This window comes from Rhipicephalus sanguineus, unplaced genomic scaffold, assembly GCF_013339695.2.
Source record: "Rhipicephalus sanguineus isolate Rsan-2018 unplaced genomic scaffold, BIME_Rsan_1.4 Seq285, whole genome shotgun sequence".
In the NCBI taxonomy this organism is placed as follows: Eukaryota; Metazoa; Arthropoda; class Arachnida; order Ixodida; family Ixodidae; genus Rhipicephalus; species Rhipicephalus sanguineus.
In genome coordinates, this window is record NW_023614940.1 from 18,135 (window position 1) to 37,527 (window position 19,393).

Genomic DNA, 19,393 nt, shown 5'->3' on the forward strand with positions numbered 1-19,393 from the left:
TGTGGTACTTGAGTATGTGTGCATTGTTTTCTTTCTGCAGAGCTAGCTGGCACTTTCAAGTTCCCCAACTGATCCACAATTCTCCCTAATTTCTTTTTACATACATGACCCCCAAAGTTTTCGCATTGGGCAACAATTTTCAACGGAAACAACCTCTGTAGCATCGTGTGGTTTCCTCCAACAAAGAAGCCCTGCATGGAATTGCCATACACGGTCCACAAGGAACAGAGTTGCCCCTTGCTGCACTCTTCCGTGTAGGAATGTCACGTCTTGAGACTTTATTACAACCACAGGAACAACACTAACGAATGTCAGAATAAATTGTGTTGTCTACTACAGTCACTTATGTGGATATTTGGATGCTAATAATTCATACAGTTCTGCGCCAGTAGTGGCCCCATAGACTTAAAGGCCAACTCCGGCGATTTTTCGAGGTCAATGGATCTCAATGAAATTCGCTGGGTACGTTCCTTTGCAAGTTTCCGTCATTTATGCCAAATTACAGGCTTGAGACATGCACAGATTGTTTGCAAATGAATTTTAAAGATTGTCTGCAAACGCCCTCCTGGCTTCCACAATTATTGGCAACATTGCGTCTGTGACGTCAGTGTTGGGAAGGCGGCGGAATTGATGCAGCCGAGGGCACCGCTAACTTCGGCCGCTACAGCGAGCGTCTGCTGTGCACAAGGCGACAGACAGCGTTGGTTTGGCCGGTGCTTCGCTGGTCGTCCCGGCTGTCACAGTTTTCATACTCCGCGCCGGCGTGACCGGCATGCCTTGCCAGACTTCCGGTTCGTTCGTAACAACGTCTACGTCATACGTAGACAGTACACTCAGTTGGGTTTCGGTTTCGGTATTGCACTTTTTTGCTTATTTAAAATTATTCTCTAATTTACCAAGTATTTCTGCTAGAGGTGTGCACGGGCTCCGGGTAGCCCGAAAGCCCGAGCCCGACCCGGCCCGCGGGCCGGGCTCGGGCGGGCCGACGTATTTTCACCCTCGGGCCCGGGCCGGGCCTCGGCTACTTGCAGTTTTATCGGGCCGGGCTCGGGCCCGGCGCAAAGCCCGACTCAAGCCCGAAATGTAGAGAATGAGCGGAATTGTTTTCTAGCACACATGCAGCGCCTTTTCAGCGAACGCCCTTTACCGCTCTTCTTTTCCATCGCTACTTAAACAAAAGGGGAGCAGGTAAACCACTGCCCCTGTTGCAACCCCGACAAACAGAGAAGTAACACCACTTGAGCTAGTGACAGCGCCACGCGACTGTTCGCGTTAGATTTAAGGCCAAATCCCATATGAGTGAAATGCACCGACAGCGACGAGGGACCCAACGTTGATCGCCTTCGTGCAAGCTGACGCGCTGACGCTTGCATGGGCATACCCCACACACGTGACGGCTTTGGCGAGCGGTCCTCCATTGTCCGCTGGCATGAGGCCGTCTACTTGTATAGCAAAAGTGCCGCGCTGTCGCAGGTATCAGGGCGTAGCCAGAAATTTTTTTTCGGGGGGGGGGAGGGTTCAACCATACTTTATGTATGTTCGTGCGTGCGTTTGTATGTGCGCGTGTATATATACGCAAGCAAAACTGAAAAAAATTTCGGGGGGGGGGGGGGGGTTGAACCCCCCTCCCCCCTGGCTATGCCCCTGGCAGGTATGCAATGAAAATAAATATTTGTTGCATTTTGGTACGTAAAACGTTTACCATTGTCTCGCAGTATTTTTATGTGCACGTGCATAATTATTACGTTATTTGTTGGTGTACAGCTGATGTGCTAGTACCGTCGCTGATGTACCTTCGGTTCGGGTGTTTTGTGATTTCTGGGTGATGAGAGATGGTTTCCAATGTGAAAAAACCGAGCGTATCGCGCGAGTTCGACTACGCGATACATCACGGAACGGCCCGCATGCGAACCTTCAAAAGCCGGGCCGGGTCGGGCCGGGCCCGGGATGGTGTTTTAGTACGTCGGGCCGGGACGGGCGGGCTCGCAGCCCTTTGCCGTCGGGCTCAGGCGGGCCTTCGACCAAAGTCAGCGGGCCCGGGCCGGGCTCGGGCTCGGAAATACGGCCTGTGCACAGCTCTAATTTCTGTTATTGGGCCGTGACAGGAGCGCCTCAGGAACAGAAAGGCGCCACTACTTGACACGGTCAAAATATCGCCGGAATTGGCTTTAAAGGCCAACTGAGGCATAAAGGAATCTGAGCGTACTGTCTTTGCGTGACGTATAAGTTGACAAAAACTGGAAATCGTGCAATCCCGGCAGCTGTAGTATGAAAGCTGCGGAAAGCGGCTAAGAGCAGGCGCTCAGGAAAAGTGGACACTGTCGCCACAGTCGTACCATGTCTGTGACTGACGACTAGCCATGTGCACAAGTCCTTGGAGCTGTCGCAACGACAGCTGCGATACGACACAGTGCAGGCCAACTAAAATCGCCACTCCTCTTCGATTATGTGGAAGACACCTGTTTAGTTCTTTGCTTGCCTGACTGCGCATTCCCGCCAGATGGTGCACATGTCCGGGCAGCTCAAGTTCGTGGGGCCACGATTGGGTAAAATGCTATCGCTGAGAAATTTGCGGGCTAACTAAAGCTTCTTAATTTTGCTATGGGAATGCACAAGTTTGGCAATAACGGCGTTCCACAACGCATTGGTAGGGCCAAAGAATTTTAATATAAGCCAAGTACGAGTCACCTTTCGCACCAACGACTTGATTAGGTTATGCTGTTTCACACGACACGTAGCTCACCGTATTCTGATAGGCCCAGTCACAGTGCACCCTGTATACATTACGGAAGGTTTCCGTACCGTAGTGTTAACGCATGTGCACTCTTTAGCCGGTATGGTATTACGACCTTTCCGTGCGGTAAACTGGCTTGCTAGCTAAAACACTCTAATTAAAAGACGCAAGGTAATCCTTAGGCGAGTGTTCGGAATGCCAAGGTGTAAGCCAAAGTGTTTCGTGACAGCCAACGGGGAATCGGGTGCCGCCCGCAACGCAACACCACTTGCCACCCATCGCATGCACACCCAAGGAACTGAAATTCGCACGCCCAGCCAACGAAGCACTGGCCAAACAACACGATTGTTGCCTTGCAGATAGCCAGACGTTGAGTGGCCCCTCGATTCAGTCCCTTCCACTTTGCCAAAAATGACGTCATGCACACAATGTTGCCAATAATTCAAGGAAGCAAGGTGGGGAGGCGGGGCAATCAACAAAAATTCATTTGTAATGAATCTGCGTATCTCTAGCTTGTAATTTGGCAAGAATGACGGCAGCATGAAAAGGACGTACCCAGTGAATTTTATTGACATCCATTGAGCTCGAAAAATCGTCGGAGTTGGCCTTAATGTAAAAGAAAATTGAAACTTGAGACGTTAATGCAGCTTGCCTAGCAATATTCATAATCGTGACCAGTTGCTAATTTCCCCATGAATTAAAACATAAATTTTAGTTTTCATCATCGCCAACAGTGTTTACAACAGTGGACTCTGAGTACATATGGAACAAGTGCTTCTGACAAGATTGCCGTATTTATTCGATCTAAGCCGATGTTTTTTTTTTTTTGGAAAACGATGTGCGAAAGTGTGTGTGGGGGAGGGAGGGTCGACTTAGATTCAAGCACAATGATTAAGTTTTTTTTTTTCTGGCCTTTCGAATTTCGGGGGTCGGCTTAGAATCGGGGCCGGCCTAGATTTGAGTAAATACGGTGGTTTCGTACTTGTTTTCTGCACCCTTGTTCATCTTTCAGTAAATGGAACATTTGGCTGGTCCCTTCAGGTTCTGTTTGAGTGTACTGTAATTGAGCTGCAGGCTGCTCCCAAAACAAGCTAAGCCAGTCAGTTCAAAGCTAAATTTGTGCGACTTGTCAGATGAGTTTTTTTTTACACGTCCAGCACTAGTCAATTACATGTTAAACAGCGACACACACTATTGTCAACTATGTACTCAATGTGTGCACACAATGAGGGTGGATAATGCCTGCTGCAAAGGAATATCCAATTACTTCTTGGCAATTTGCAGTTACATTTCTGGGAACCAAATTACAGTTCATGTATTTAACCGTTGCAGTGATGCCTTTTCCTTCAACTTGGTGCTGCTCTTATCCATTGTTCCTGCTGATAATGCAAACACAGTGTTGCTATGACCACTGATGAAGCGCGAAAAGCGTTAAAGGGACACTAAAGGCAAATAACAATTTATGTCTGAGTGAAAGCTCAATGTATGACAACATCTAAAACGGTAATATTATCAACAGCAGTGCCCTACTTACCGAGAAATTAAGCTAAATGTATCACACGATGAGTGCCATGAGCGGGACATTTTGAAAATTATCGCGATGACGTGAGAGAATCTGACTACAATTAATCACTCATAATCAAACGTGTTGCAATAAAAAAAGAACCTTCCGTGCATCAAGAGAAGTAATAAAATGCTGCTTGTTCGTTTCTGTTTGATTAATGGAAAAAAGAACCTCTTTGGCGTTGCCATCGGAACGGCGCGCGGGGTTGAAAGGTTCTGTTTTTGCCGAACTGCGCTTCACCCGGCGCCCTGCTTCCCTCACGCGGTCGCGTCTCAGTGGTAGTTTCGGGATCGCGTACTGCCGCGTGTGTTTTGCGTGCTCGTGAAGTTGCTCTGACAGAAAGTTCGACAAAATTCCGTATGCATGTGATGTTACCGATGCCCGAATGGTGCATGCTGCCAGTGCACGCTGCTACGCAGTGAAGGCGGGCAACGTTGGGCACGGCAACAGCGACATTAGAAAAACCACTTTCAGGCGGGTGATCTGAAGTGCGCTAACGCGATGCGGACCACTAAAACGCGATTTTATTTCAAAATAGGCACTTCCTTGGCACAAAGTAGCCCTACGAGGTTTCTGGACCGCTATTTCCACAATCAACGTCAACTTAATATTGTCTTTAGTGCCCATTTAAAAGAACAGCATCAGACAATGCATCCCTGGAAAACTGCACTCACACTGTTTTGGCCAGGAACCACTTCTCCATGCCCTCCTCGAAAAATGCCGCCCTATCCTTTCTCGCGATTTCCTATTGCATTTTGGAATCATTTATCCGTTTCTGCACTATAGCCACCCGCTTTCCCAAAATTTGTATTGTTACCCACTATTTGTTTTTGTGCCCACTTCAATGAGGACTCGAATATATAAGTGGTTGAATAAAAAGCATAAAATTCCACCCCGACACTCAGTAATCTGGCCTTTGGGGAGCGCCCCCAGCAGCTTCTTGTGCAGCTCTCCTTTGATTAGGAACCACATATGCTGCCTACAGGAAGCAACTGTAGGTGGACGTATTTTATTTAACTGAAACCGAAATGTGTAGCACCATAATGGCGACACAAGCTGCAGCATGGTTACATTTGTTTCCATGCACAGCATGCAATTACTCTGTTGCACTTGTTCTGAAGAAAGAAAAGACTGGGAAAGCAACATCAACCCTCCCACAACAGGGAGTGTTCATCTTTGATGGATCGTCTAACCAGCAGTGGCACGACATCATGGAGCAAACCGAGTCCAAGCAGAGAGCATCATCCTAGGATGGCAGCCAGCCTCTCAAATTTTGGGTGGGCACTGCGACAGGATATTTTCACCAATTACCAAAGCAGATTTCTCCAACCACTTGTGGCTGCTGCCTCCTGGGACTTACAGGCACAGGCACATCTGTGTGCTACTCCAACAGTTTTGCCTCTGCCTGCTATCAGTGGCTGAGAGTGGAGGTATTGCCAGAGCATGAGGGGCAGTGCAGTGGCATTCTTTTCAAGCGCAAAGTTCGTCCCAGAACTCCACTACCTGAGGGTTGGCCTTAAATAGCGAACAGTGGCCATTTCTTCAGGACGTACCGATAACTGATGGAAGATTCTCTTTTGGGCTTTCTGGCATGTCTTTTTTTATGATGGCAGCACGCTACCACTGTGCTTGATCGAAATTGACATTAAGGCCAACTCCGGCGATTTTTTGGCCATGTCGAAGTAATGGTGCTTTTATGTTCCTGAGACGCTCCTGTTACGGGCCCGATAGCAGAAATACTCGGCAAATTGGAGAATAATTTTAAATAAGCAAAAAAGCGCAACACCAAAACCGAAACCCAACCAAGTGTACTGTCTACGTATGACGTAGCGTTACGAACGAACCGGAAGTCGTGCAAGGCATGCTGGCCACGCAGGAGTATGAAAACTGTGACAGTCGGGACGACCAGCGAAGTGCCGGCCAAACCAGCGTTGTCTGTCGCCTTGTGCACAGCAGACGCTTGCTGTAGCGGCCGAAGCGCCGAAGTTAGCGGTGCCCTCGGCTGCGTCACTTACGCCGCCTTCCCATACTGACGTCACAGATGCAATGTTGCCAATAATTGTGGGAAGCCAGGAGGGCGTCTGCAGACAATATTTAAAATTCATTTGCAAGCAATCTGCGCATGTCTCAAGCCTGTAATTTGGCATAATGACGGAAACGGCAAAGGAACGTACCCAGCGAATTTCATTGAGATCCATCGACCTCAAAAAATCGCTGGAGTTGGCCTTTAAGTCACACATACTTCCAGCAGTTGCTGAAGCGTCACAAATGAAAAAGAATTGAGCAGCAAAAAAAAAGTGACACTTGCATAATGATACCAATTTCACAGTTTTCTCTACATTCTCTACTAATGAATATGGACCATAACTCCAGTGAAATATCGGAAAGAAATGCGAAGAGGCATAACTGACGGCAATTAATGAGGCACAGTGTTCCCCGATATCACACCCCATGAGAACCCACAGCCAGGCGATGCGTCCGAGAGGCAAAGTGCTGCTCCGAGAGGCAGGAGAAAAGAACACCACTTAGTCACCCCACTTTGAGGAGAAAAGCACAAAGACCATGCAGCATTGCCTGTGACCACACTTGTACAAGTTGCAGAAAATAAGTAATGAAGTCGAGGCTTTGACAGAAGCCCGTGGTTGGGAAGTAACATGAAAGAATAAAAGAAAGACACCAACCATGAAATAAAGTACAGAAAAAGACGTTTTGGTTCCCCTGGCGGAAGCCTTGTTCACAATCCTGAAACGTCTTTTTCCGTACTTTATTTCATGGTCGGTGTCCTTCTTTACTCTATCAGAAATAAGTAACCGGTTACAATTACAGTTACTTCCTCTAAAATGTCATTGATTACAGTGGTCAATTACAGCCTCAGTAAAGTAACTGAGCAATTACAGAAATGCAATAGATTACTTTCGCGTTACTTTCCTTCAAATTTTATTGCCATAACACAATAACACAAGTTCACTCAAACTACAACGAACTACCGTAAAATTCCGAGCAAGTGCCCCCTCAACTTCACTAGCAATTTCAAATATCCGCGCCGTTTCAGGAAAGCCCCCCCCCCCACGCTCCATGAAAACGCGCCCAGGCAGCAGTGGCCTGCCACATCCAGTTGACAAAAAAGTTTCCGTGGATTTTTCTACAAATATTGTTGTTTTTCGTGGTCCTGACATGCTTTACGTGCCTGCGGGCGCACGAGCATCCTGCAGCCTGCTGACGTGTATTGGAATAAGCCGTTGAAGTCCACCTTGCGGCATTTGTGGGAGCAGTATATGCGTGAGGAAGCACGAACACCGAAAGGAAATTTGAAGAAGCCGTCGTGGCAACATGTGCTCGATTTTGTTGCCGAGGCGTGGGCCGCTGTACCAGAGGAGACGGTGGCACGGTCCTTCAAGGGATGCGGCATTAGTAATGCGCTCGATGGCTCGGAGGACGGCGACCTGCACAACGGACTGGCCGATGTTGGAGCTGTGGTGCCAGCAGAAGACAGCGGTGGACTTCAAGCGGAATGCTGCGACCTGTTTTTTGCAACTGACTCGGAGGAGAACTTGCGTTTGGCCTAGTTGGTGCTTACTGTTTGACATTTTGACCGCACAAAAAGACAAGGACAGAGGGAGGTACGACGGGCGGTCCGTGTCGTCGTACCTCCCTCTGTCCTTGTCTTTTTTGTGCGGTCAAAGTGACTCGGAGGAGTCTTTCGATGGTTTGAAAGCGATTAAAAGCTACAACAAATCCTGGGCCTAAATAAAGTTCGCTGTAATAAAATTTTAAACCATGCGCACTGCGTTTTTTTTCTGGCGCGAAATTTGCCGCCATCATGAATTTCGTGCCGTTCTGAGATAGCGACCCCCCCCACCACTTTGCAGAAATTTTGACTTCGTTGGGGGGGGGGGGGGGGGTGCTTGCTCGGAATTTTATGGTACTGTGGTTTTGAGCACTGCACGGGCCGATTTTTCCGGCCTGGGCCCGGCCCGGCCCGAAAACGCCATGCTCCGGCCCGCCCGAGCCCGGCCCGGTGTTCTTAAATGTGGCCCGTACCCGGCCCGGGCCCGAAAGGTTTGGGCCCGGCCCGGCCCGTTTCAGCTAGTTATGCCTTGAGCATAAAGGAGGCACTGTCCAACCTTCGGTTATTGTGAAGATACCTGCCGCACACAAGATATTTTCTAGAGATTGTTTAGGAACTTCTTTCAGTGTCACGACTTTCACTGGTGCTGTGTATACTTTCGGTTAATTACGCCCGTAACACTCTTGCGAAATAATTGCAGGGCAATATAAAATATAATTGGAGTCATAGCTGGCTGTTTCATGTACGCACGCAGTGCTAAGCACGCAATCTTATTTTTGCATTTCAAAAAACTACTACAAAATATACCTCCATAAACTGAAAAAAAAAACATGGCAGACATTTTTAGTTTAAGTTTTACATCAATTGCATACGAGCTAGGGCTGTTGAGTAAAAGTAGCAAGTTTGTAAACTTCATCTATTGCACAATGCAATGAACAAAATAACGTGCTCTAGCTGCTTCTGGTAGGAATACACCAGGCTGGGCAGCGTTACATAAATCAAAGCTGTCGTGTTGACTCCTTGGCAGGCAACTGCACCCAACGTACACAACGTTTTCGTGTTCAAAACAAGAACGTTCTTTGTCCCACCCTACTTCCCCGAGTCACCGCCACCGCAGTGCCATATCTGTCAAAGCGAGGCACACCCGTTAGAGAGCGAGCCACCGTCCTCGCTGTTCCCTGAAGATGGCTGTCTCGTCGTCTTCGTGTGACCGCCTTCGATCTTTGAAAATGTTACACCTTAAAGCGAGACCGGACTAAGGGCTTCCAAAACAACTATTAGAGCGCCGAAGTGAACCAGCCGGCGGCCTCTTTAGCGATCCCCGTCGACGTGACGCGTCGGGTGTCCGGAGCGTGATTATACAGATACGTATGATATCCGGGCCTAATACGGGCCTGGCTCAGGCCCGAGCCCTACCCGAGCCGAAGATCACGGGCCCGAGCCCGGCCCGATCCAACAATCCCTTACCCGGCCCGGCCCGGCCCGCGGGCCGGGCTTGGGCTTTCGGGCCGGCCCGGGCCCGTGCAGTGCTCTACTGTGGTTTGCATGGTAGAGAGAAGACTGGAGGTTTGCTCCGTGATTGCTTGGAGGCTTACTATGGCTTCTATGATAGTGTTCCACGTCATTAACTTTCAACAGGAGTTGTATTTCAAAGTTGTCGTCGCTGATTTTTGCACATTTCTTCGCTAAGAGGTCAGCTGCTACACTGAACACTCTCTCAATCCGTGCGCTGGAGGGATGGGTGGTATTATAAGGTAGGAACACCCTGTGCACCAGCTCGTACAGTGCTTCAATGCTAGTGTTCATGTCCTCTATTAAGCGTTGCACCTCGCTGTTGCTGGCGCTTGGGTAAGGTGTTGCAGGTGAGACTAAGGAAAGGCTAAAAAAGTAGGCTCTGTAGAAACACCCTGTCTGACCTACAGAGCAGTCGCATATTTTTCGGGACGAGGACAGCCATAGAAGACTGGTTACAACTTGATTTTGGAGGAAAAAAGTAACTGATTACTGGTAATCAGTTACAAGAAAATTAACTCAATTACCCAAAACATTTCAAAAAAGTAATCGATCAAATTGCAAAATTACAAGAAAATTTAATTGATTACTTGTAACGCACTATGTACAACTCTGCCTGTGACAAAAACAAAAGCATCTATAGCATTTGTTCAGCCACCAAAGCGCTCTTGAGTGCTCAATGATGCACCAAAATTGGCAGCAGTTAAATCCACCTACATTAAGTGGTAAAAAACAAGCTTCTCTTCAATGCAAGAACTGCATATACAGTTCTGACTATTTAAAGGGGTCATGAAGCACTCCTCGGGCTTGGCGTGAAAACACCCTGGAATGAGTCGGACTCTTCCCAGGAATATACAGCCGAAAGAATTTTTCGAAAAGCTTAAAGAGACCGACAACTGGCCAGAACGGGTGATTAGATCCTGGTGGAAATGAAAAGGCCGTGAATATAGTCACAGATTCCAGAATACTTTTCGCGATCTGAGTAGGATTTATATTTTTAAATCGCATTTAAAAGTAACAAAAACCGGCATGTCGTGCAGCCTAGCGCGAGCGCCATGAACCAGACGTATGCAGTCTTAAGCACTTTGTTGTACGTAGTCTAATGCTTTTACACGCACCAGAACGAGGGCTGAAAATTTGAATATGTATGTTATTGTCAATTCCCGTTTGTTTCTAAGGTAAAGAAGTAAAGCATGATGCGGCGCTGCTTTCGTGGCTTCCAGTGAAACGGAGGCTGCGGCGCATGCGCGCGGCGTCCGGCGGCATTTCCCACGTAGCTCGACTCTCGTCTGCTCTCGTCGTATCAGACTTTTGAAGAGTAGCACGCGAGTTTGCGCTGCTGTTCGCAAAATGCCATCGACTTACTGATCTGTGGAGGATAGCTACCACTTCATGAACAGCACTGCTGGTGTATCCTACCGCTTGTTTCTTTTTCGAAGGCTTAGCTTAGCTTGGCTTGACTAAAATGTGATAAAGCGACCTGTGTACGGCCAAAGTACTTCTATAAGAAGCCCCAGAAGAACGCTATAACTATTGTAAAATAATTTAATAGGCTAGAAAGCAGTAGTCGCGGCACCGCAGGCTTACAAACGTAACATTGCCTTTTTATACTTAGGGCATAACTTGTCACCACTGCTGGCGTATAATCGCTATCGCGCTCACCTCTCACTGTTTGCAGCATGTGATATTAAGACTGCATAATCGCTGCAGATCGAAAACCTCTGATTACAAATGTTTCACGGCGTTCTCCGCGTTACCACTCCGTGATTAGAAGCTCTGACCGGTAAGCTTCCCATTGCACTCAAGAAAACGGGTACCACAAAATTGGTTGTCGGTCCCTTTAAGAAGGACCGGAGATATAGCGATCGCAATATTACCCTCTCAACTCCCTCTCAACTCGCTTCATTCCGGAGGAGAGAGGGAGCGCCGTTCGAGGAGCCCCGCCCAGCGCCATACGTCCCCTCGCTTCAATGTTTGTGGTTTCCTTTCCGCGTAACCTGGCGGTGTTGACGGCTGCTGCTGGAAACTAATAGTTCCAGTCGGCTGCTTCTCGCACCGCGGCGCGGTCTATTGCATCTGCGTTGTAAGCGCTGACGCGATCTATTTGCATTGATACTATAGTTACTTCGCTTATGTCGTTTTTCCATCAAATCAAAATTAAACTAAAAGGAAAAGCCGGCAAGCCCTCAATGCAGCCGATTGGGACGTCATGTAGTACACTCAGTATACGCTTTCAGATAACGAACTGGCCAAGGCGGCCTGCCTCAAGGCGAAATAAAATCCTGTGCAGAGAAAATGCGATGCGAAGAAAAAAAAACGCGATTATTTTTAAGCGGCCGCTGTGAACGGGAGGAAACGAGATAAAATGCCCTTCGACCTTCGGACGGCTGCAGCCGGCCTGCCCGTGGGCGAGAGCGAGGAATCAGACAATCACACGTGTCGGAATACAAGCGAGGTTTGAAAAAGTGTCGCGACGTATGCGTGCGCAAAGGGGGAAAAAAAGCAAACGCGAAAGAAACGCGAGTCGTTTTAGCTGGCCCCAGCAGCATGCGGAATGCCTAAGCAAAGCCGTCATGGGAATACCTCGGCCTTGTGAACGTCGCTTCTGAACTGCCCAGCTGTGTCAGCCGTATGTGCGCCTTTTGTGCCTGCTCTCGCCGCTGGACGTGAAATGCGTGGTTTGACGACAGTGCAATATGCCTTATTACCGTGGGTTTTACTGTGGGTGGGATATGGTGCGACAATGTCCCAGCGACTCAAGCGAGCCTGCCGCTGTGTATACTACTACCAAACAGATGATGGGCATGCTGCGCTCACGGTACCATTGGGAACACAATGGTAAGTATGTGGCGAAGCAATTGGTACTGTTTAACGGTTGCGCTCCAGCGGCTCTGAGTGGGTCGTCCTCTTCTGAACGCCACTCGTGCTCGGAGCCCGTGCTTTTGCCTTGACTTTCGCCATAGCGCATTGTCGCCGAGTGCCGCCCAATAAACAGCTTAACAAATTGGTGGAGGTGCTTATGTTTCCTCTGTTCGTGCGTCCTTATCGTCGCGTGAAAAGTGCAATGAAAAATCGAAAAAGAAAGAAAGAAAAGTCATTAAGCTCACATAGCGACGACGTGTAATGCGTGTTTAGAAACTCTGTGAATATAGCACATGCTTCACACGGCCAGCCAATCGATGCACGAGAGCGCCTTGAAAAAAGATGTTCGTACAACATAATTTCCTTCCTTGCAATAAAGCATAAATGAAGCAGAGTGTTTTCAAAGAGTAATACTAAAGCAAAAAAAAAAAGCCGCTATTATCACACCATTATGTAATAAAATGTGCACTGAGGCCAAATTTGTTTTCTGTTTATGCTGTATTCATGCTTGATTTGCTTGTCTTGATCCTCTGTCTCGATGTCAATTTGTGCGCGTTGACATGTGGCATAATCGTCACATAATTATGACCATAAGATGAAACATAATTATGGCCATAGATGTGACAGACATCCGCAAAGTGACAGTGTGTGTTGTGAAGAACATGCATTTTATGGTATTGTCACCATTAGTCACATATCAGCACTGGAACTTGCCAGGGTTACACATGCATATTTATAGCCTTCAGGAGATGTATTAGTTATGCAAGGCTATTTTAATTACATTGATATAAGTCAGCTGAAAGTCACTTGAACCTGCTGAACCACCTTGTTGAATCACCTTGTTGAATCACCGTGTTTCTTCCTCTCGTTATTTTGTTTTGAATTATGTTGCCATAGTGTTTATCATCTGTACACAGTATTCTCACTGCTGACACAATTTGTCTTCTTCTGTCCTCATTACAAGTATGCTGTTAATTTTGTGCCATGAATCAATACCAAAGTTGCCCAATATTCAGTCCTAAACAGAGCAGCTGCAGTTGATCAAGAACCTAGTGTCCAACGTGTTTAAATACAAAAAGTGAACCTCACTAAAATTCATGCCCCTTTACACTATAATGCTAACATGATTGACATTGAAATCTACCCGAATGGTGGTACACAGGACAAGAGTAACACTTCTGGTGTTGTTTCGCATTTCTTTACCTTCGTGTATTTTTCACCCTGTGTACTTGAAAAGCTGACAAGGAACTACACAGCAGCCTCACAATTTTCCATTTGTTTCAGGTTTTATTAAAAGGTCTGCAATAAGTATAGTGAAGTGCGAGTCCTTGGCGAGAATTCATTTTTATGGACACAGAAAGCTTAATGAACTTCTTTTTTGTATCATTTTCAGGAAGACATTTCTGGCAAAGCAGCAAGTGTTGCTCGCCCACTGCTTGTGTACGAGACAGTGTATTGTGGGAACACTCCACTGTGCCTCACTGTACACTATCTCGAACATTTCTTACATCTTACAGCATTTGGACAAATACTGGGATTGATGCAGAGTGTTATGCATGATACTGCGTGCAACCTTTCCAGTAGCATGTGCATTTGAAAATTTCACACTGTTCAAAATGACACTTAATGGAACCGGCTTTATTCAGCAAATTTTATCCTAAAATGGACAGTTGGGCAAGTTGATGCGTATTCATAGTTAAAGAAAGTGCGGGAAAAACCCCCACAGCACAGAGAAATGAGAATGAAAGGCACAGGATGATGCGCTACTAGCAACTGAAGTTTAATGCAAACCACAAAAAGATATACACACAGTATGAAAAACTACAAAATTAAAGAATCACACAGTCGCAGAAAGAGTAAAAACATGTCTAAAAAAGCCAAGCACTTGTTAAACTTCAGTTGCTAGTACTGCGTCATCCTGTCCCCTTCATTTCTACGTGTGTTTTGGTTTTGTTTTCCCGCTTTCTTTTACTGTGAACTTAAGTCCTGACTGCTTTACAACCTCTATAAGTGCGTGGTCAAATTTATTCAACCTCATGGCATATCAAGTCCTAGGATCCAATGTGCCAAGCCATCAGCCACTATTTATAGGAAAGTTTTCATTTTGGGCACATAATTGCCGAACTTCAAGTTGATCTCGAAGCCATAATGCTGGGCTTAATTTTCAATGTGGTAATTATGCATAAGCCATGAAGTGAGGAATTAAATATGAAGTTGCAGATGGCACTAGCTGGCATGGGTATATTGTAAACATAGATGTACTAATTATGCATAATAGAAGTATTGGTACATTGTAGTCATGTGATAACGCCGACAAGTTCCTAAGCATAATTCCAGAAATTTACGTTAGTTTTCAGATATCTGTGAGCAAATATGTGCATCTATATATGAAGGCCGCGTTGTCATTTTGTGGGCATTGCTGAATGCTTTTATAAATTGGGGTAAGTGAATCTACAATCAATTTTAGACTTTTCTGCAGGAAACTCAACTGTATGATCATGTGCGGCATGTTTTGATGCCATAGTGCAAACTAATGCAATAAAATACTAGAACATGCCTATCTGCATGGTTGCGTATTTCTCAAAAGTAAAGCTAGCCTTACTGTACTATTTTAGTTGCCTTCATGTGTAGGCTGACACCAAGTTCCTTGTGCATCCCATTTCTTTGGATTGTGCTTAGATACTGTCACAGTGAAGTGCACATATCAATAGGCATCATGAGGAGGTTTTACACACTACTTTCATCTTGCTTTACTGCTGTGAATTATATATAGCTTGGGCTGCACTGTATATGTTGTTCCATGTGTTCAGTATTGGGTGCAGGTTCTGTGCACAAAATGGAAATATGCATATACTTACACTGACATGCAGCTCGCGGCAGAAATTACTAAAATTGCCCCACAGCATACGCCCATGGAATGCAGATACGTTCGGCCAAGTGAAGATACCTCTGTCACGCTGGTATCCACGAATTTCGGGCAAGCGAAGCATTCTCGATATATGGAGAAGCACCCAAGAGGGCACACGTTTATCATTTTTATAATGGCACGACACGACGAACCGAAGAATTCGGAGCCGAAGGTGTTCACTTCGGCCAGCATGACGCCCCACAAATTATGTAGCTTAAACACTTGTTCTTTGAAGACGACTGTAAGCAAAAGTACTCTCAGTGAGTTGACAGTGGAATTCAGGTTGTATTATTTCAACCTTACCGCTGAATCCATCTTCGGGATATCTTTGACGTGAAGTGTATTATCCAAAGGTTAAATGATCGTGCGCATTCTCTGTCATAGAATAATAGTGTTAAAACCCTCAGCTATAATCCAACCCTCATTGTTCACGAGGGACTGCTCTCGGCCTGTTAATTAAGAACTTGCTTGCAACTCAGTCTGTGCACGCACTGATCAAGTCAGCACGACATCCGTGGCATTAGAACTCAACGCCACACACAACTTTTGTAAGATTTGAGGCCAGTTATGGTATTCAAAACTAATCGAAACAAGCGAGGCACAAGAGGCTGCGATACTGAAAAGGCAGTGTGGCCAAATTTAGGTTACGCTCGAAGGTGGGCGGGCGCTGAGTTCAGCAGAGGACAGTTGGCCTCTACCGAAAGTGGGTCATCTCTTTGAAAACTCGCAACAAAGTTTTTCCATATTTCAGCCTGTTTATTTAACTACAACAACTATTGTACACAGTGTCAACGGGAACAAGCGCATCTGATCCAAACACTGCTTTTGATTTATGTCGGCTATTGGCCAATAAGCATGTTATGTCTCTTGCGACGTGAACAGGCAAATCCAAGACGTCAATGGGCAGACGCCCGCCCACTGACGAGAGTGAGAACCGGCCTCTGTTTGAAAAGAAGGTGCCTGAGGAAACGGCAACTTCGCGCTCCGCTTGTGGCCTTTACGCGGCGCGCACGACTGTAATATTTGGCAGAACAGTTCATAGCTGTGTCGGCTTTCCGCAGGATGTGTTTTTTCAACAAGCCCAAGGGGTGCTTCATGACCCCTTTAAAACACAGTTGCTGTAGAGTGCACAGAGTCCCTTACAAGTCATCTTCTTTCCTTCTACACTGCAATGTGTGTTTTTTTACAACACATCACTAGTAATGGCGCAGGAACCAAATGGCACAACACCTCTGCATCATTTGTGTGTTGTGTGTGTGGGGGTGGGGGGGGGGGAGGGGAGGGTTCAGAACACCCCCCCCCCATTAGTACCGTATTTTCTGGTGTATAATATGCACCTTTCTTCCGATTTTTGCTCGTGCATCTCATACAAAGGTGCGCCTTGTATACGCAAAAAGTCGTGATTCTGTGAGACCAATATGTCCTTATTTTTATTCTAAAAAATTTACTCCAACTTAACGCAACAAAAATATAGCCAAATTACATAGATGTTTTACCACCTATGCAGGTGGCATGCTCAGTATACACTGGCATGGCACTACCTGAGTGGAGGTCGCCCAGTCCACTGTTAGTCCCATATGTCTCTGTAAATGTCCGGTAGGGGGCCGCAGTTGTTATTGCAAGCCGATCTGCCGCGACGGATGAACCAAAATTCCAGGAGTATTCTTTGCCCCCACCTTTGTTCCCGAGCCAGCATCGTCGTACTGTTGAAGTCGAAGGTATGCCCTGTTGTCTAGCAGTGTTCGACGAGCTCTGTCTTGGAACGCGTGGCATGGGTGGAATTCGTGACGTTTCCTTTGTGTTCTTTGAGCCCCATTGATCGTTTCCTGCCTGTTTCGCCGATGTAAGTAGCGTCACAATCTCTGCATTGTACGTTGTAGACGACCCTGCTTTCATCGTTCGCAGATGTGTGGTCTTTAGGCTTAGCGAACACGTGTTCCAAGGTGCAATGAGGCCTAAAACAGTTTCTATGCCCAGTGGCCACAAGGCTCTCTGAACAGAGTCGGGTATACCTTGAACGTAAGAAACAGACACAATGGACGTCGTCTTTTCTCGTGGTGCGCTCCTTGTTCCTCTTCGCATGCGCTTCTGGGTGTCGTTAATAAACGTCCTGGGTTAATGCCATCATTCAGTGCACCAACCACGTTTTCCAATTCATGTGGCCCACCTGCTGATTAAAGCACACCGCATCACAACGTGACAAGAAGGTCCTCACGACGGACCGTTTGTGTTCGGTCGGGTGATGAGATTCAAAGGACAAAAAACTTCCCGTGTCACATTGCTTCCGGTACACTGTCATTTCCACCCTGCCATTATCAGCCCTACGTACAAGCACATCCAAAAAAAAGGCAAGACATTGTCTTTCTCTGTTTTGCACGTGAAATGAACGGCGCAGTGTATGCTGTTTGATTATGATGATGATATATAATGTTTATTGGCGAAAGGGCCGTGTGATGGCCAAAGAGCACCACGACAAGATAGCGAAAGTGAACAATGGTTGTGTTAAGTGGCTGTATAGGGGCCTAACATTCCTCGCGCTAAAGGCGGTAAAACATATAGGTAATAAAGTCATGGGAGTGATGTGAAACATACGCATAGAGAATGAATGCCAAATGGTCGTCATGATAAAAGAATTAGGATATGGTGTGAGCACGAATACCTCCTCAAGGCCTTTGAGGCCAAAGGCGGGGAGAGGCAGGTGCTTCTCTAATGTATCTCCCGTAGCAACAACCTCTTTTCAGAGGTCGTGCTACGGACTGCCTGGGTGTGTGATGTCAAAGCTATGGACTTCTTTTAAAAACGCGAACAGTGACTGGTGTTTAAAAACCGGTTCCCTACCGATGAACATTGATGGGTGAAGTGGTAATTGTTGTCGGCAGGGTAGTAAAAAGTACTCTTTTTTTAAGCATGTCCAGTTCATTACAATGGATTAAAATGTGAAGCACTCACCGTGCTTCACCACATCTCTACACAAAGGTGGATCGCCGCAAGACAAAAGATATGAGTGTGTACTGTATGTGTGTTCTGTTCTTAGCCTGGTAAGTGTAACTTCTGTGTGGCGTGACTTTGATGTCGGCGGCCAATTACCAAAATGCGGTTTGATAACGTGTAGCTTATTTTGTGTATGCCTATCCCATGTGCTTTGCCAAAAGGCCCTGAGCTTTTTTTTGAGGAAAGGTTTCAGGTCTAGTGCAGGGATATTCATGGATGTATTTTGACTCTTTTTCGTGGGCGGATGCAGCTAGCTGGTCCACCAACACGTTTCCTTGTATCTCGCGGTGCCCTGGCACACAGCACACTACGACATGTTGTTTATGTGAGTAGATCCTGCATAAAAGAGAGTATAGCAACACGAGGACAGGGAGTTGAAAATAGAATAGTGGGGCATAGTCTTGGGGGTAGGGGCAGGGAGGAAATGAAAAGGAGAACGAAGAGGGGATTCGGAGCTAGCCTTCGTGAAGTAAAGACGTATTCCTGATCTACGACCACGGGTCCTCGTTATTTACATTTTTTGGTGCCGTGAAACCTGAGAACTGGTCAGTGCTGGACAACGATGTCTTCGACCGAGCGTCTTCGGAAGGTGCGTGGAAATGTCAGGGCCAGTGTCTCCCAGAATATTACGCTACTGACAGGACTGCTGCAGAACCCTGACACCAAGGCGCGCGAGGTCAACAGGCAAGTCGCCGTTTTGAAGGCTATGGAAACTGAGCTCCGCCAGCTAGACAAGGACGTTCTCGACCTCACGGAAGATGAAGCTATTGAAGCCGAAGTCGAGGGTGCAACGGACTACCACGATAAGAGTCTGTACGCGATAGCTGACGCACAGTTCTTCTTGTCTCAGCGAGAACGGTCGACTCATCTCAGCGAACCATCTAGGAGTGGACCCAATGGCGACCGGGTAGCAGCCACCCAGAGCAACATCGGATCTGCTGAGGCGCCGCAAGGACCAGTCAGTATGCCACGTTACCGGTCTGTCGCACTTCTGACGCTTCAAGTCCCGACGTATGCCGGTGATTTACGTCAGTGGCGAGAATTCTGGGACCACTACAGCGCCACCATTCACAAGAATAGCGAGTTGCCACCGATCGAGAAATTCAAGTATTTACTGACATACCTGACGGGAGCAGCCAAGCGAGCGATCAAAGGCATCAGGCTGGCCGACAACAACTACGACATTGCTGTGAAGACATTGAAAGAGCGCTTCGGTCGACAAGAACTTCTGGTGAACGAGCACATCGAGCAGCT

At 46.9% G+C, this 19,393-nt stretch overlaps 1 protein-coding gene across 1 annotated transcript in view; it reads right to left on the reverse strand.

Moving 5' to 3' along the window:
* The window catches only part of LOC119376937 (serine/arginine repetitive matrix protein 1-like), a gene marked incomplete at its 3' end in the record, with an annotated part of 73,848 nt that overhangs the window by 13,779 nt on the left and 40,676 nt on the right, over positions 1-19,393 (reverse strand). Inside the window, exon 4 of the mRNA XM_049411508.1 lies at positions 6,747-6,791. Within this exon, the coding sequence (XP_049267465.1) occupies positions 6,747-6,791 (45 nt within the window). The remainder of the gene's footprint in view (positions 1-6,746; positions 6,792-19,393) is intronic.